At 46.4% G+C, this 15,512-nt stretch overlaps 1 protein-coding gene across 2 annotated transcripts in view; it reads right to left on the minus strand.

The window, feature by feature from the left end:
* CPVL (carboxypeptidase vitellogenic like) overlaps positions 1-15,512 on the minus strand; it is a 632,086-nt gene that overhangs the window by 306,325 nt on the left and 310,249 nt on the right. For both annotated transcript variants that reach the window (XM_086941713.1, XM_086941714.1), the window contains exons 8-9: positions 9,400-9,522; positions 8,400-8,531 (exon numbers count right to left, since the gene is read on the minus strand). In XM_086941713.1, the coding sequence (XP_086797839.1) occupies positions 8,400-8,531; positions 9,400-9,522 (255 nt within the window). The remainder of the gene's footprint in view (positions 1-8,399; positions 8,532-9,399; positions 9,523-15,512) is intronic.

A 15,512-nucleotide genomic window follows, 5' to 3' on the forward strand; every position in this document is an offset into this window, starting at 1 on the left:
CCTGAGACCAGGGGTTCAAGGCCCTGACCTCACCTTTCAGTCACTTTGATCAGAAATTGTAATCCTCCTACTCAACAATGCTGATCAAGGTGGAGAAAGCAGGAGCCAAATCATGCAAGATTCGACCCTCCAAATCTTTCTGAAATGTCATCAAAAAATACAAACACGTTAGTCTGGAAGAGTTTCTGGACACCATTTTCATTGATAAATGCTGCAGTGGGTGTTATGGGAAGCTTAAAACAGACGTAATCATCTTCACTCGGGAGACCAACTCCTGGACTGATATTTTCCACATCAAACTTAATTTAACATCATTATGAAATATTCAACGTGGCTGCAAATGTAGGATTGCTCTTTCCTCTCTATTCAATGGTACAATCACCATTTTCAGTTACATAAATGGAAAGATAATGATTTAGTCCACAGATGTAGGTCTGTCCCAAGTGCTATCGCAAGTCTCCTCCACCACTCCAACTCATATGCTGTTCAAAGCATACTCTAATATTTCTGCAAACAACTGCACCCTTGCTTCTCTATTATCCAGCACCCACAGACACTCTTCACTTCTCACTTCCTCTGCATTGCATCAGATCAATTGTACATGCCATTTCCTGACACAGAAAGACCTACTTACTGCAAGTTCCTAACACTTAATCAGTCAATCAATCAAACGCTCTCCAGTTATCTCCTATATGCCCCTACACATCTCCTGTACTTACTCGCAATCAGGGATTAGGAGACCTACACCCAATGGGATGTTCCTACTCAACCCACCATCTCTGCTAGCTAGAGAAACTAAGGTTTGACTCTCCAGTGCCCCAACTTAGAATATCCCACACATCCTGATGCCACACAGTACACTGCACCCCATTATTTGATATCTTTCCCCACCACCCTAAACCCCACATTGCCATGATCCACCACTCAAAGAAAATGCTCCATACATATAATAAGCCCACCTCGCTAGTCTTCCTACACAATAATTGTACCACCTTACTTGACGACCAGTCTCATCTCATGCTGCTCAGTCCTTACAACATTCAACTCCCTCAAAAGCATCAAACTGCACTCCTTATCCTATTGATATTGCACCAAACACGCTATTGTATGAAACACTTTCCCCAAAAACCCTATAACCCTCCCTGATCAACTCAGGGCTCGACAAATCATAAAAAATGCTCTAGACCTGCAGATCTACTAAACCAAAAAATCTCCTCAACCTAACTTAAATGAACTTGACCTCAAACTCTGAAAACTGAGCAAATGTAACAAGATTTAAAAGCATTTTTATTGCTCATTTATTTTGGCAGCAATAAAGATGCCTTTACATCTTGCTATCTTGTCACATTTCCTCTGCTTTCAGAGGCAGAGGTCAAGTGTCAAAGGCGAGTAGGACCTAAAAATAGCTCGTCCTTAATCAATCTCACTCGCAAATGCAAGCGGTCGAGTGAATTTTTCGAGCCCTGCAACCACACAAGTTTTTCTCCTACATGCGGCCAACCCATTTAAGATCTCCACTCCCCAAACAACCTATCTGTACCTACACACACATGAATGCCCAGTCATACCCAATGCCACCAAGACCCTATAACATGAGGAAAAGTGTTCATCTGATTGGCATCATTTCTACCGGGACTCCATTGCTTTTTCATTGCCATCTCAGGTCAAACACTTCCACACGACCCACCTGGTTGTTTCTGCTGATGCCAGAGGAAATTCTAACTGACACGACAAAAACCATCTTGCAGCCTGCACTTCTGCCCAGGAACTGTTGCACACCCAACACCCCCCCCCCCCCCCCCCCCCTGTTCTTGCTGTTAAACAGAAAGCCATGAGACACTCACACCTGTGTAAATGATTTGTTTTCCATCTCCTGCTCCCATCCTGGTAAACATCCTTGACACCGTGATCAGGTTATTTATTTATTTATTTCTTTATTTCTTTCGATTTATATAGCGCTATATAACCCCGGGGTCTCTAAGCGCTTGTCCAGTAAACACCACAGGAACCAAAAGAAGCACTACAAGAAATTTATATCCCTCCCCAAGCTTTCTGGAAAAGAACCGTCTTCAGCCTCTTCCGAAAGGTCAGCAAATTGGGTTCTTTGCGCAAGTCCACCGGTAGACTGTTCCAGACCCCTGGGAGGGTGTTGGAAATGGCACGACCGCCCACTGTCGCCAATCTAAACCGGGGTTGCATGAGCAAAGTTGCTTCAGCAGATCTTAACACCCTGGCCGGTATGTATGGGGTCAGGCGGGTCTTGATGTAGCTTGGCGCCTTACCATAAAGGGATTTATGTGCAATGCATAACCCTTTAAAGAGCACCCTCTGCCTTATTGGGAGCCAATGTAGCTCACGCATGAGTGGGGACACATGCGTACTCCTGGGTTTCTTGTGAATGAGCCTGGCGGCATCGTTCATCACCATCTGCAGTTTGTCCAGGAGTTTTTGAAGTAAGCCCAAATAGAGCGAGTTACCATAATCCAGTCTTGCAAGGATCATAGCAGAGACCGCCCTTCGCAGGGTTATCTGGACAATGGTCTGACTGCTGGGCCTTGATCAGGGTGATCAAACAATGACCTGAAAGACCGGGCTTTGATCAAGGTGATTAAACAATGACCGGAAAGACTGAGCCTTGATCAAGCCGAGGGAACAATGATTTGTGTACCAAGCCTTGACCAGGTCACCATCTACAAACGTCGTCTGGATCTGGTTATCAACTGCAAACACAGCCCTGATTGAACAATGAACTAACAGCCAAAAGACTAAGATGAAAAAGCATAAAAGGCTTGTAAGCTGCGGAGTAAAGCAGCAGCCTCCTCAGTCTTGTTTCTGATGAGCTTGGGACTCTGTTCCATAGCCATTGCTATTTGAATAAATCTTGGTCCCTCCTGCAAACGAAGGCTCCTGTGTCTCCTTTTACTACGTATGAAGGGTATGGAAGGCTTGGGCGGTTCCCCCGTCGCCAAGACCCAGTAAGTGGGTTAATCCAGTTCTTCAAACACTCAAATTCCCTAGGTTCACTCACACCTCTGTCTCAAACTATTCACATTTTAGATGAACTGGCCACAGTTTGCCACACAATCCTCATCCCCCTACACTACTCCCTGATGATGCTTCTACGTCCCCCTATACCTCTCACTCACATACAACTTTCCCTTACCGATTCCCCATTATAAACATTAGTCTCTTCCATCACCCTTACTATTCCCGTCTCTTCTCCCCTCTCCTCTCGGCCAAAAACACCAGACACACACAATACACCAACTCCCTCACTTTCCCTACCTTGCCCTGTCTTTGGCTAAGGAGCTACAACTGACACTACTGCCTCTTCGATGAAAACCTTGAGCTAATTACAGTGACTCAATCGGATGAAACATTACCCGACTGAACAGGCTATCCCAGAACCTCACAGTGAGTAACCATTTTACAATGGACTCCAACTCTTCAATAATATGAATTACAACTATCTTCCAATGACAAAAGTACTAGATAAACAGCATAGTTCCACCTTATAGCTCAGAATCCTCAATAACACAAACCTTATCTCCTCAAATCTAAACTTTTCAGGCTACCGGTTACTAGATATCACCTAACTTCCAGTTTTCTCCTCCGTTATATTCTCCACTTCAACAGCTGAAGTCTCACTATTCTGAGCAAACCAACCCAAGGAGCAATTATTCACCTGGTCCCAAAAGATCCTTATCGGATGTGAAATTATGATGCATCTATGCACTCAAGGTATTCAAATCCAACTCTCTACACATCACAAAACAATAGAGAATGCAGACAATCTCATTGATTAGGACCAAGCATCAGTTCCACTCAAAGATGGCACTTGCCAACTGGAATATTATTACTGTTAGTACTAAACTCCCTGTTACTCACACTAAATCAGTCACCTCAATGCTGCTGCGCCGCATGCTCCCTTACTGTAGATCAGTGGTGAGAAGCAAGCTGGAAATTGTATACACTATTTCACACTACAAATCCTCACTGCGACCAGATTTCATGATAAAACACACAACATAATAGATCTTCTGCTTCCTACAACATACTCCATCATCAGTACTGATGATGTAGGGATGGTTGGGGCAGAGACATTGCAGCCATCTCAGAGATCTTAAAATGCCGAGAGAAATGCAATTGCTTATTTTCCTACTTTCAATGCCCGATTCTGGGTCTAAATATACAACACAGTTCCTCTCTCAGTTGAAATGTCATTTACTACATGCTGTGAGATGATGCTGCCTTTATCGAGGAATATATTGATCTCTCACAATGAAAATTGGCAAAGTTGTTTTCAGCGGCGGCCGGCACAGGTTAGCGCGTTGAGGTGAGGCAGGGGGGAAGCCAAAAGACAGCGGAATAGGTGGTATTTATTTATTAGAGTTATTCCTATTACATCGTCACGTGACTCCCCCCCGCCCCTCCCTGACCCTACCCCCACGCGTTTACCTGTGCCGGCCGCCGCTGGTTGTTTTCCTGGGAGATTTTTACCATCATTGGGGCATCCCAGAATACTCAGCAGTTAACCACTTTGTCTTGTTTCTTTCCGGACAAAGATCTGATCAAATATAGTGCAAAACCAACAAACATTAAAGCGCCCATACTAGACTTAATCTCCAAAGAAGTACTGCTCTCAGTGAATGAGCCATTACTGGTAGATTGGTCTCCCATTATTCCTTTCACTCTGCGGCTCTCGCATTTTGGGACGCTGGAACAAGTGAAAAAGTCAATAACCTGGCACTGTGACACTAAAAACATGGACATTAACATAATATGCAACACAACAGAGATTATAAACGCACATCAGTCCCACCACGACATCAATTACTTTTGACTCTCTCGGTCCTGCTTCATAAGCTCGCTCTACTTCAGAGGGAAAAGAAAAGACCCACCTGCTTCAAGAAATCTTTGTATGAGGAAAGAACAGCCCTGAGATTACAGGAAGAAAATGGAGACAATTGCCATCAATCTTGCATCTCCGAAATGCAAGAACTTCTTACTAAAGAAATATTTTCAGAGAGAAGTCAAATCACTTTTTTTAAAAATATATTTCTTTGTTTTTTTCGTTATTAAAACATTTCCAATTGGCAGAGTCAGTCAAAATGACAGTAGTATATAGCAGAAGCATTGCATCAAGGAAGGAAGCATAAAGCAATAAATGGACATTGTATGTGGAAAAAGCAATGATCATAAAGAATCAGCCGGTGAGCTACAGTAAATGTCAGATGTGTAATGCTGCAAAATCGGGATAAAACTAAGAACGGGTGCGAGGGTGGGGCGGATGACCTAGGAGACAGCAGCAGGCCGTGTTATGCAAAGGAGAAATGTAGCAGCATGGGTGGATAGGCCAGTGTGGGATCACTGATACAAAGCGTGGGAATGTAGAAACAGGAATCAAGTGCAGGAATCCTCGTGGAGGCGGTGGTTCATAGGGGTGGCGTGTGTAAGTCATGGGTAAAGATAGTCATTTCCACTCCCTATAGGAACTGTAGGAGAAGGGTAGACCATTGGGGAGAGATAGCTCGTTTGTGCAAATGACAAACCTCTTCATAGTGGAGGGCATCTTCCTCAGCAAGTACCCATTTGCTTCCCGCTCCAAGACATAGTGTCACTAGCAGGGCCGTTGGAAAGCGCCTTTGGAGAGTGAGCCCACGCTTAGCAACGAAGAGTGCCAGAGACACAAAGCAGATCTATACCTTGTGTTGTTTGCTACGCCTGAAAGTACCCAAGAAGCACGTCACTCCTGAGTGGATATCATGTAATCCCGTGACTTCCCGCAGGGTAGTGAGTACCCACCAACATTAACTGTGCAGGTCCATAGCATGTGTGTGAGATCCCCAAAAGGTGCATGGCAACGCAGGCAGCCCACCTGTGCACGAGGGAAGTAGCATTTCAACTGGGCTGGGTTAGATACGCTCTACCAAGTATAAAAAAACTGAACATTCTTATAACAGGAAATCTGGGAAGCCTGCTGGGGGAACCCTAATGCTTGCTCCCATTTCCTATCCTGCAGCACTCATCCAAAATCATACTCCCACCTCTGCCGGAGCATGGCAAGGGGTACAACACTAGTACACGGATAGCTTTATACTGCAAAGTGATATGGTCAAATCACTTTAGGTCTCATCGACTCAGTCACGTAACGACCTAAACAATTTTTCGAACTGGTCAAAACTGCCAACAGCCCCTCCACATCCACGTCTCTCAAATTTGATGACCAAGGCTTCAAAGCAAAATAGCATTTGTGTCTGAACCACCATCCCAACAGGCAACTCTGACACAATCAAGAAGGAAGACTGTCTGAAAGCCATCACAAAAACCGGCCATCAAACCACGTTGTGGACCCTATTCCTGGCAACCCAGCTGAGCTCGTCATGAGCTAAAGTGCTCCTGTGCTCATGACGAGCTCAGCTCGTCACAGGTGCATTGGCTCCGTGGAACGCTTAGCACAGCAGGGGCATTCTCCCCGCACCTGAGCGTTCCACGGCCCATGACGAGCTTGAGCTCGTCATGAGCACCGGAGCACCGTGCCTCATGACGAGCTCAGCTCGTCATGAGCATGCAAGTTGTTAAATCTTTCCTATTGTTTATTCAGCGTTTGCATTCCTTCAACACACCTCTTGTTCTATCACTGGTGCTATCTAGAAACGCCTACTTTAACTCTCTCTGGACTGCTCTTCCCAAGAGTCATTCCACCATTTTAAATCGTTCTACATTCTGAAGCAGGTTGTCTATGGGGCCAAAAGGAATGGACACATTTAACCAATCTGGTACCACTTCGGCTGGATACTAATTAAAGGCAGGGCTATATTCAAGACTGCAATTATCGCTAAAAAAAAGGCCCTGGCAGATAAATTGAAGTAATCTGTGGTCACTAGACCATCACAGAATCCTGAAACATTGCTGATACAACCTCTGTTGTTTCAAAAACGATGTATGATGCAAACCTTCTCAGAAAGCACAACCAGGGCATGAAATTCCTTACCCCAGAACCTACTCATTACTACCTCAAAAGTTATCTTTAAATCAGAGCTGAAAGTTCTTCTCTTTTGAAGAAGCTTGAGGTACCCTCAACTGCTTGGATCTACTTTTTTGGTTTGCACTGATCTGTGTGTTGAGGCCTAACCTGCTATCTTGATTTACTAGATCCAGTCTTGTATCTGTCAAAAGTGCACACCCTGTTACGGTTACTCAACTGCTATGGCTACTGCCGCTGATATAGGGAACCATGCTCGTATGTTTTTGGCGTATTTAAATTTATCATCTTCCATGCAGAATGTTAGCTCGCGCCTAATGTAATGTACCAACACCTCGGCTATAGTCACCTAATAATGATCTACTACCTCTGTAAAGTGTTCAAGCAATCTGGGGTAATGTTTGCGCTATATAAAAAAAAGCATAAATAGTTTATTGAGAGCTTTAAGTGGGCCGGGTTTCACCGGTGCTGAGCACCAGCAGTTTTTTAAAGGGGGCCTCGAAGCAGGTCTCTATAGGGATCTGTTTTGTACCCTGGCACAGGTGGTCCGTTTTTTTTCGGACTGCAGTGACAACAGTTCTCACTAGTGGAGAAGTTACAGCATGACGTCATGCCAGGTGAGTGTTGTAGGGGAAGGGAAATTCTTTAAAGGGAGTCATTTTCTCTATGGATTTCGATTCTCTTTTGGAAACTCAGGAGCAGCACCATTGTCTTGGCGTCACCAGGGCTTTAAGTGGAAGCTTTTTCAATATTATATACAAGACATAGTTGCTGCTTTTTTATGTTATGCAACAAACAACCATTGACAAAGCCAATAGTCCTGACTTCTTGTAGGTATGATGTTACTTGTTGTATCATATCTGGATGCAATGACAAACAGCAAAATGCAAGTCGGACGACACACTATGATAAACACAGATATTTTTAGCTTATGTGTTTTTAAGCCACGCCTTTAATTACATTGGCCACACCTCTTTGCGTGACCCCCCCAGTTTTTTCATCCCACTTAAAGCCCTGAGTTCACTGTTCATGTGCCACATTTTGTTTTGTGCAAACCCAGATTCCACGTTGCAAAATAATTTCGAATGTGCAAGCTGTTTTGTACAAGAAGTTCATTTAGAAAGATTTATCTAATTTCAGTATGAGAGGTTAATCCTTCAGCATAAAAAAAAATATGTCGCCTCCGTAACCAAAGGAGCACATGAAAGACAATTATCGGCTCGAGCAATCAAGTATAAAAGCAAGACTGAAATAAATTAGAGGAAACGTGAACAGTTCCCTGCACTCTATTTTGAAGCCATAAGCCCCTTCCGTGATGCAAACGCTGGTCCGCCATTATTGTACGGTCTGACCTCTGACCTACTCACATGGGTTTCATTGTGAGCAGGGCAGCGTGCGGTTTTCCAAAACTTACTTCAAAGGCTTCGATCCATTTCTGCTGCTGAATGTAGATTACTCCCAGATCGGCCTGCTGCTGGACAAACGCCTTCTGCTTCTCATCAGCCATGCCAGTTTGGTAGAAGAATTCCGCATAGCCACCCAACATCTGCCACACAGACATATAAAGAACTAAGTTAACGTTTATTGGAGTAGTTACTTTTCTTTGTGCTTTTGTAGAAAAAAAGAAACATTACATTTGAAACGCTCATGCAGGGCAGCTAAGCCGACCACTTTTTAATGAAAACTAATGAGGCAAGCAAGTAGGTGGGAGCATTTTGTTCATAAACTTTCATGAAAATAGGTTTCATAAATAAGGAATTTCCAGGACTAATGCAGACGTTTGCAATTTTAACGCCATCTTACAAAACACCTGGTCTACAAAGGTGCAGGTACTCATTTTGGAAATTAAAGTGTGAACATTTCTCAAGTTGCATAAATTATGCACACAATATGTTTTAGCCTGGTACACCTATGAACATTTCACGAGTGTTTCAGAGGAGTGGGTATTCAAAAGCCTTCAAAAGTCGTTTATCCACACCTTAAAGAACGTGCAAGTGACGTCTGAAACATTTTAAGTTAGGTGTTGCTGTCGGTGTCAGAAAAGGTACCGATTACTAAAGTGCGGCGAAGCGCAGGAGAAAGTAGGGATGTGTCAGGAAATGTACTAATAAATGGACATTTTTCGAAGGGTAGAGATATATTTACTATCTCAACACTAAATACTCCGGTTTTATGCAACGTGTCAAATGTACATCTAAGACGGTTAAAAATAGGTCTCATTTCTTCTGGCTAGGAATGTTTTATTTTCACTGCAGTGCATAAATATGTAAATTGCAAGTAAAAAGAGGAAATTTATGACTGGAATAATTTACACCAGTCATCAAGGAATTGAACCTACAACAAAAGTCTATAAAGATCAATAACAAGTGGCTTTTGTAGCACAAAGGACACAATATGCAACACAAATGTCTTACCACTTCAGGATCACAGAGACCATCTCCTATGGCCATCCCCTTGAAGTTGATCTTAATCTTGGCTGTTGGATTATGGGTGTGAATGTAATAGCCAATTGCAGGCACATACTTGCCAGCATAGGACTGAAACAAAGAACAAATACTTTAGAATGTTTACATCAACAGGTTTTAGCGTACTTGAGTAAGCACTAACAACAACAATGCAGTCGCTTGATTAGGTTAGTAAATGAAAAAGTGTGCATTGTTGCCTGCAAATGTGTTCACTAAGAAGCCCATATTGACTTCGTGTTACTAAATGACCTGGTGTCCCCTTGAACCGAATGTTCCAGTCATGCTCAATCAGTTCACAAACACCCGTAAATTGAAAATGCAGATCAATATGTTCAATAGTCGTGAACTAAGAATAGAAGTCCCAGAAAGTATTAACACCCTATCAAACTCCAGGACTGGAACATGGTGTCACTATGGCCATAGAGTTATCTGGTCAACCTATATAGATTCCAATGTAACACGCATAGGACTCAGCCTTTTAACTAATAACTGCATTTTAGCTGACAAACCCGACGTGGTTGGCAAAGGAAGAATACATAGAAAAAGTTGCTCTCATGGCACCTGGAATAGCTACTGGCTGCCTCCTCCTCAGTTTTAAGAGTTCACTATTAATTAACCATTTAAAGGCAAGCAGAAATTACTGCTATGTGACAACTGGCAGCGACTATATTGTATTCAAAGACTGTAGGAACAATATTGTGCATGTTTGATCAAGAAGGAACATACATTAGGGAAAGTCAAGTGGGCAAATGCAAACATATGCAACCATGGTGTAGGCTCTTATTTGATTTCAAAAATACTAAAAATCAACAAAGGGGTGTCCAGCATAGGGTTGGGAGGGCAGACCTTTGCCATATTTTCAGGATAGCCCCGTAAGGCAAATTTACTTAGAATGAATCAAAATGAATTAATTTAAATAGTTGCTGATTATACAAAATGATGTCAAATATCCAGCCTCCCGAACCCACTATTGCCACTCCTGATCTAATTGCAAGCCTCCTACCATTAAAGCACACTTTTCCTATGAAAAGGTTTGCCTAATGTGCTCCAGGTTGACAACTGAGTTCTACTACGGATTTACTTCTTCACGCTTCCAAATTCCAAAAGGCTTGCACAGATGGACAGGTATTTAGAGGTCAAATAGACAGCATCCCCTGAGGATTACAAGATCATCTTCCATTCCAGGAAGCATTCAAAACCAGCCTACGCCAGGTTTAAATACCCCAACTGCACAAGTGCAATAGAAATAAACAGCAACAAACCACCTTCATGGTGAATATTCACTTTATTAAATGGATGTATGTGTTACTATGTTATAATAATTTCCACATCTTATTGAGAACACATATCAAGCTACAATATAAGAAAAAGAAAAAAAAACAAGAGGATGGCCTCGGAAATGGGTGTGAATTAAGAAGCATATTTAAGAAATTTTCAGAAGAGGCCAACGCAACAAGATTTCTAAACATGTATATAGCACGGTTAACTTAATCCATACGCAAAAGAAACCAATACTCATATGTAAATTTAAAAGTAAGCGAAGATAACTTGGTTATTCAATGGGAATGAAATAGTATCTTCAACCCTGAGACACCTGGGGTGAATGTAAGTATCCACAGTGCTGTTTTGTACCCGTGCAACAAAGGGGCTTTCAGTGATGTTGCACTACAGCTTTGGCATTTATCCGGCAGGCTGATACTGTATGTTTTAGGTCTTGCCTACTAAACAACACATGCTGGTCCTACGGTCTGCCTACTCTTAAAAAATGGGGAAAAAAAACCTTTTTTTGTTCTAAACGCAACCAGTTTTTCTTTAAGGAAAATGGGCTGCATTTAACAAAAAAAATATTGCTTTACTTAAAAGCAATCACAGACATGGTGGTCTGCTGACCCCAGCAGGCCAACTTCCCCGTGATTTGAGCGATTACTAGGTGGGGGGGGTCGCAAATTATGACCTACTTCATCAATGTTAATGAGGTAGGTCGATTTGCAACCCCCTACGAATTGCTATATGAAACTCTTGCAGTTTCATACATTTGTAATAGCGATGATCTAATTGCGATTCACAGAAAATTGCCATTAGGTAATTGCGATTACAAATGTTGATACATGTGGCTCTTAATCACTGTTTTACCATCATTATCTTCTTCCTTTTTTCTACTTTTGCATTTTTCTCTCTCTCACTGTGGGCCAAAGTCTGAAGAGGATAAGTAAGTGCCAGTCTGCCACAAATGCTACCACAGTCTAAAATTAATCTCTGCTCCTCCAAAACCTGGATGGAATCTGACAAGTTCTCTTGGTGTGGAGCCCATTGAGACTTCATATCCCACTGCAGTGCCACGTTGCATAGGCCACGAGGAGAATGCAGTAGGCAAAGAACTAGACTTGCTGAACTGTAGGGAAGGCTCGTAACAGCAGTGTATCCAGAAATATTCAGATGAATGGGAGCCATTGCATAGAAGTCAGGTGTACTTAGGCATGCTGATCAAGAACCCCAATGATGTTAAGATCCACCATTGTCTGGACTTGGACCAAGATGGACTGCAGTGGGCTTGCCTCCATCAGCCAGACAGCAAGTAAGGGGAAGACTTATACAGAAGACATCTAAAGGCGTGCTGCGACCACCACCATCACTTTCGTGAACACCTGAGGGGCACTGGTGTGGCTGAAGGGGAGCAAAGATAATTTAAAGTTCTCTTTGTCTCCCTTGAACTTCAGGTAACGCCTGTGGGACTGCAGGATGGGAATGTGAAAATAGGCATCCAGTGCTACCATTCAGTCTCCTGGATCCAGCGGATATAGAACTTGGGCCGTGAGCATCTTGAATTTGTGCTTTTTTCAGGAAGATATTGAGAAGCCGAAGAATGGAGTCAGGAAATAACAGTAACAGAGAAATATTCAGTCCCAACTTCCGATGTGGGAAGCTCAATAAGGCTCCATTGTTCAAAAGAGCCTGGAATTCCTGCAGCAAAAATGGACAAATGATCTTCTGACGCTGTTAGACGGACCGGGAGGGTCGGCCGAGATTGCGGGGAGAGGTCTCCGGGGAGAGCCGTCTCCAACGACTGTACAGACAAGTAACTTCCCCCCCACAGACGGACACCACACAAGATTGACGTATAACGAGGCTTTATATGCAATTCTTAGGCTACGATGATATGATACAAGGAGGTCTGGACTCAGGGGTCCCCTCGGTTCTAGTCTCTGGTTTAGGAAAGGGGTAGCGGGACAGTCTTGTTACCAGAAGGTGGATATAGCTCTCAATCCTCGAGCTCGGCGTTCTAGATGATCGGGCCGCGGCGGAGCCAGCAGGTCCCGAGATGGACGAAGGAAAACGACGGTCCGCGGCGGAGCCTGCAGGTCCCGGTGAAGATGACGGTTACAACGGTCTGCGGCCACGCCAGCAGATCCCGACGACGATGAAGGATGAAGGTTACGAAGGCTGTGGCAGCGCCAACAGGCAGGATGATGGTGCACAAGACCGAGCTACGGCAGCGCCAGTAGTCCGTCAGGGATGAGTTCCTCTTTACGTCTCTCGACTCCAAGATACAACTGCCTTCCTGCTCTGGAGCTGCCCCAGTTATAGGGCTGGTGTGCTTTGATGTCCGGACCCTCGTACTTGGGGGTCGGGGGGTCCGGGATGAGGGAGTCCAGACACCCAGCAGGGGGGTGGAGCCAGCGCCCGGGGAGGCGATGGGCGAGCGGCCCTTGGCGGAGGAGAGCCATCGACACCTCTTTCTCCTATTGACTTGTCAAGTAGCCCGCTCACCTCCTGGGTGGATGGTGGTGCCGGGATGTCTGAGGCCTGGCCAGGCCCAGGGTCGAGGTCGATCGGGGACCGGGCGGCCTCGTGGCGGAGTGTCCAAGATGGCGCCCCAGGATGGGCGCGCGGGCCGGCAGTGGATCGGACCCACGAGGTTGACATGCTCGAGGGCAGGGGTCCCTGAGGGGACGGAGGACGTGCAATGGTGGTGCGTGGTGCTTGTGTGACCGGGTTCGGGCCTGGTTGGACCGGGGGAGAGCGGCCCTTCAGGTGGCCTGTCCAACATGCGTCCCCCCCAGCTGAAGGCGGGGAGAGTTACCCATCCTCTTGGGGACTCTCCTCGTCGAGGCGGAAGAACCGGGACAGGCCATCCGCGTTGGCGTGATCTGGCCCAGGCCGGTGTTCAACTGTGAAGTCCATCCCTTGCAGCGAGATGGACCAGCGTAGTAACTTTGGGTTTTCCCCCCGCATCTGCATCAGCCACTGCAGGGGTCGGTGGTCGGTCTGCACCCGGAAGTGGGTGCCAAAGAGGTAGGGCCGGAGCTTCTTGAGGGCCCATACCACAGCGAAGGCCTCCCTCTCGATGGTGCTCCAGCGTTGTTCCCGTGGTAGGAGTCGCCGGCTGATAAAGGCCACCGGTTGATCAAGGCCCTCGGTGTTTATTTGGGACAGGACCGCCCCAATGCCATGGTCGGAGGCATCCGTCTGGACAATGAACTCCCGGCTGTAGTCGGGGGCCTGGAGCACCGGGGCAGAACACATGGCGGCTTTTAATTGTTCAAAGGCAGCTTGGCACTCTGGGGTCCAGTGGACGCTCTTGGGCTGATTTTTTGACGTGAGTTCTGTGAGGGGCCCTACTATGGTACCGTAGTCCTTCACGAACCTTCGATAATATCCTGTGAGGCCCAGGAAGGCTCGTACCTCGGTCTGAGTGATGGGGGGCTGCCAAGACTGGATGGCGGCAATTTTCAGCTGCAGCGGGGCCACCAGGCCACTTCCCACCTGGTGCCCGAGGTAGGTTACAGACCCTTGCCCAATTTGACACTTGCTGGCCTTGATCGTGAGGCCAGCTCGCTGGAGGGCTTGCAGCACTGCCCGGAGGTGGTGGAGGTGCTCAGGCCAATGGTGACTGTATACAGCGATGTCGTCTAGATAGGCGGCGCTGAATCCTTCGAGCCCCGCCAGAACCTGATTGACGAGCCGTTGGAATGTTGCCGGGGCATTTTTCATGCCGAAGGGCATGACGGTGAAATGGTAATGGCCATCGGGGGTGGAAAAGGCAGAACGTTCCTGTGCCCGGGGTGTGAGGCCGATTTGCCAGTAGCCCGCCGTCAGATCGAAGATACTGAGGTAGCGGGCGGCTCCCATGCGGTCTATTAGTTCATCTGCCCGTGGTATGGGATGCGCGTCTGTTCTGGTGACCGCATTCAAGCCCCGGTAGTCGACGCAGAACCGGAGTTCTGGTGTGGTGCCGGGTGCAGCTGCTTTGGGGACCAGTACTACCGGGCTGGCCCAGGAACTACCCGAGGGCTCGATGACCCCGAGTGTGAGCATCTTGGCCACCTCTTCCTGGATGCAGGCCCGTACCCGATCTGGCACGCGGTAGGCCCGGTGGCGGATAGGGGGGCTGTCCCCCGTGTCCACATCGTGCACACACCAGGGAGTGACACCGGGGGTGAGGGAGAACAGGTTGGCGAACTGTGATAGGAGGGCTTGGCACTCTTGGCGTTGTTCTCCGGTGAGGGCCTCCGATAGTCGGACCCCATCCACGGAGCCGTCTTGCTCCTGAGTCCGTAGGAGGTCAGGGAGAGGCTCGGAGTCTTCTTCAACCCCATTGTCTGTGGCCATCAGGAGGCTGAGCTCTGTTCGTGCAAAGTGGGGCTTCAGTCTGTTAGCGTGGAGGACCCGGAGAGGGTTCCGGGAGGATTCCATGTCGATGAGATAAGTGGCAGGACCCTTGCGCTCGACTACTTTGAAGGGCCCCGTCCATTTGTCTTGCAGGGCGCAGGGCTCAGTGGGGGACATCACCCATACCTGCTGACCAGGTTCGAATTCAATGGAGGAGGCATTCTGGTCATACCATTTTTTCATGTCCTCTTGACTGGCCTCTAGGTTGGCTTTTGCCAGTTCCCTGAACCGCCTGGTCTGGTTGCGGAGGGTTAGGAGGTACCGGAAGACATCTGGGGGGTTCTTTAACGGAGGCATCTCCCAGCCTTCTTTGACTAGGCTGAGCGGCCCCCGTACTGGGTGTCCATATAGTAGTTCAAATGGGCTGAAACCCAGGGATTTCTGAGGGACCT

Source organism: Lissotriton vulgaris, chromosome 10, assembly GCF_964263255.1.
Source record: "Lissotriton vulgaris chromosome 10, aLisVul1.2, whole genome shotgun sequence".
NCBI classification, from domain to species: Eukaryota; Metazoa; Chordata; class Amphibia; order Caudata; family Salamandridae; genus Lissotriton; species Lissotriton vulgaris.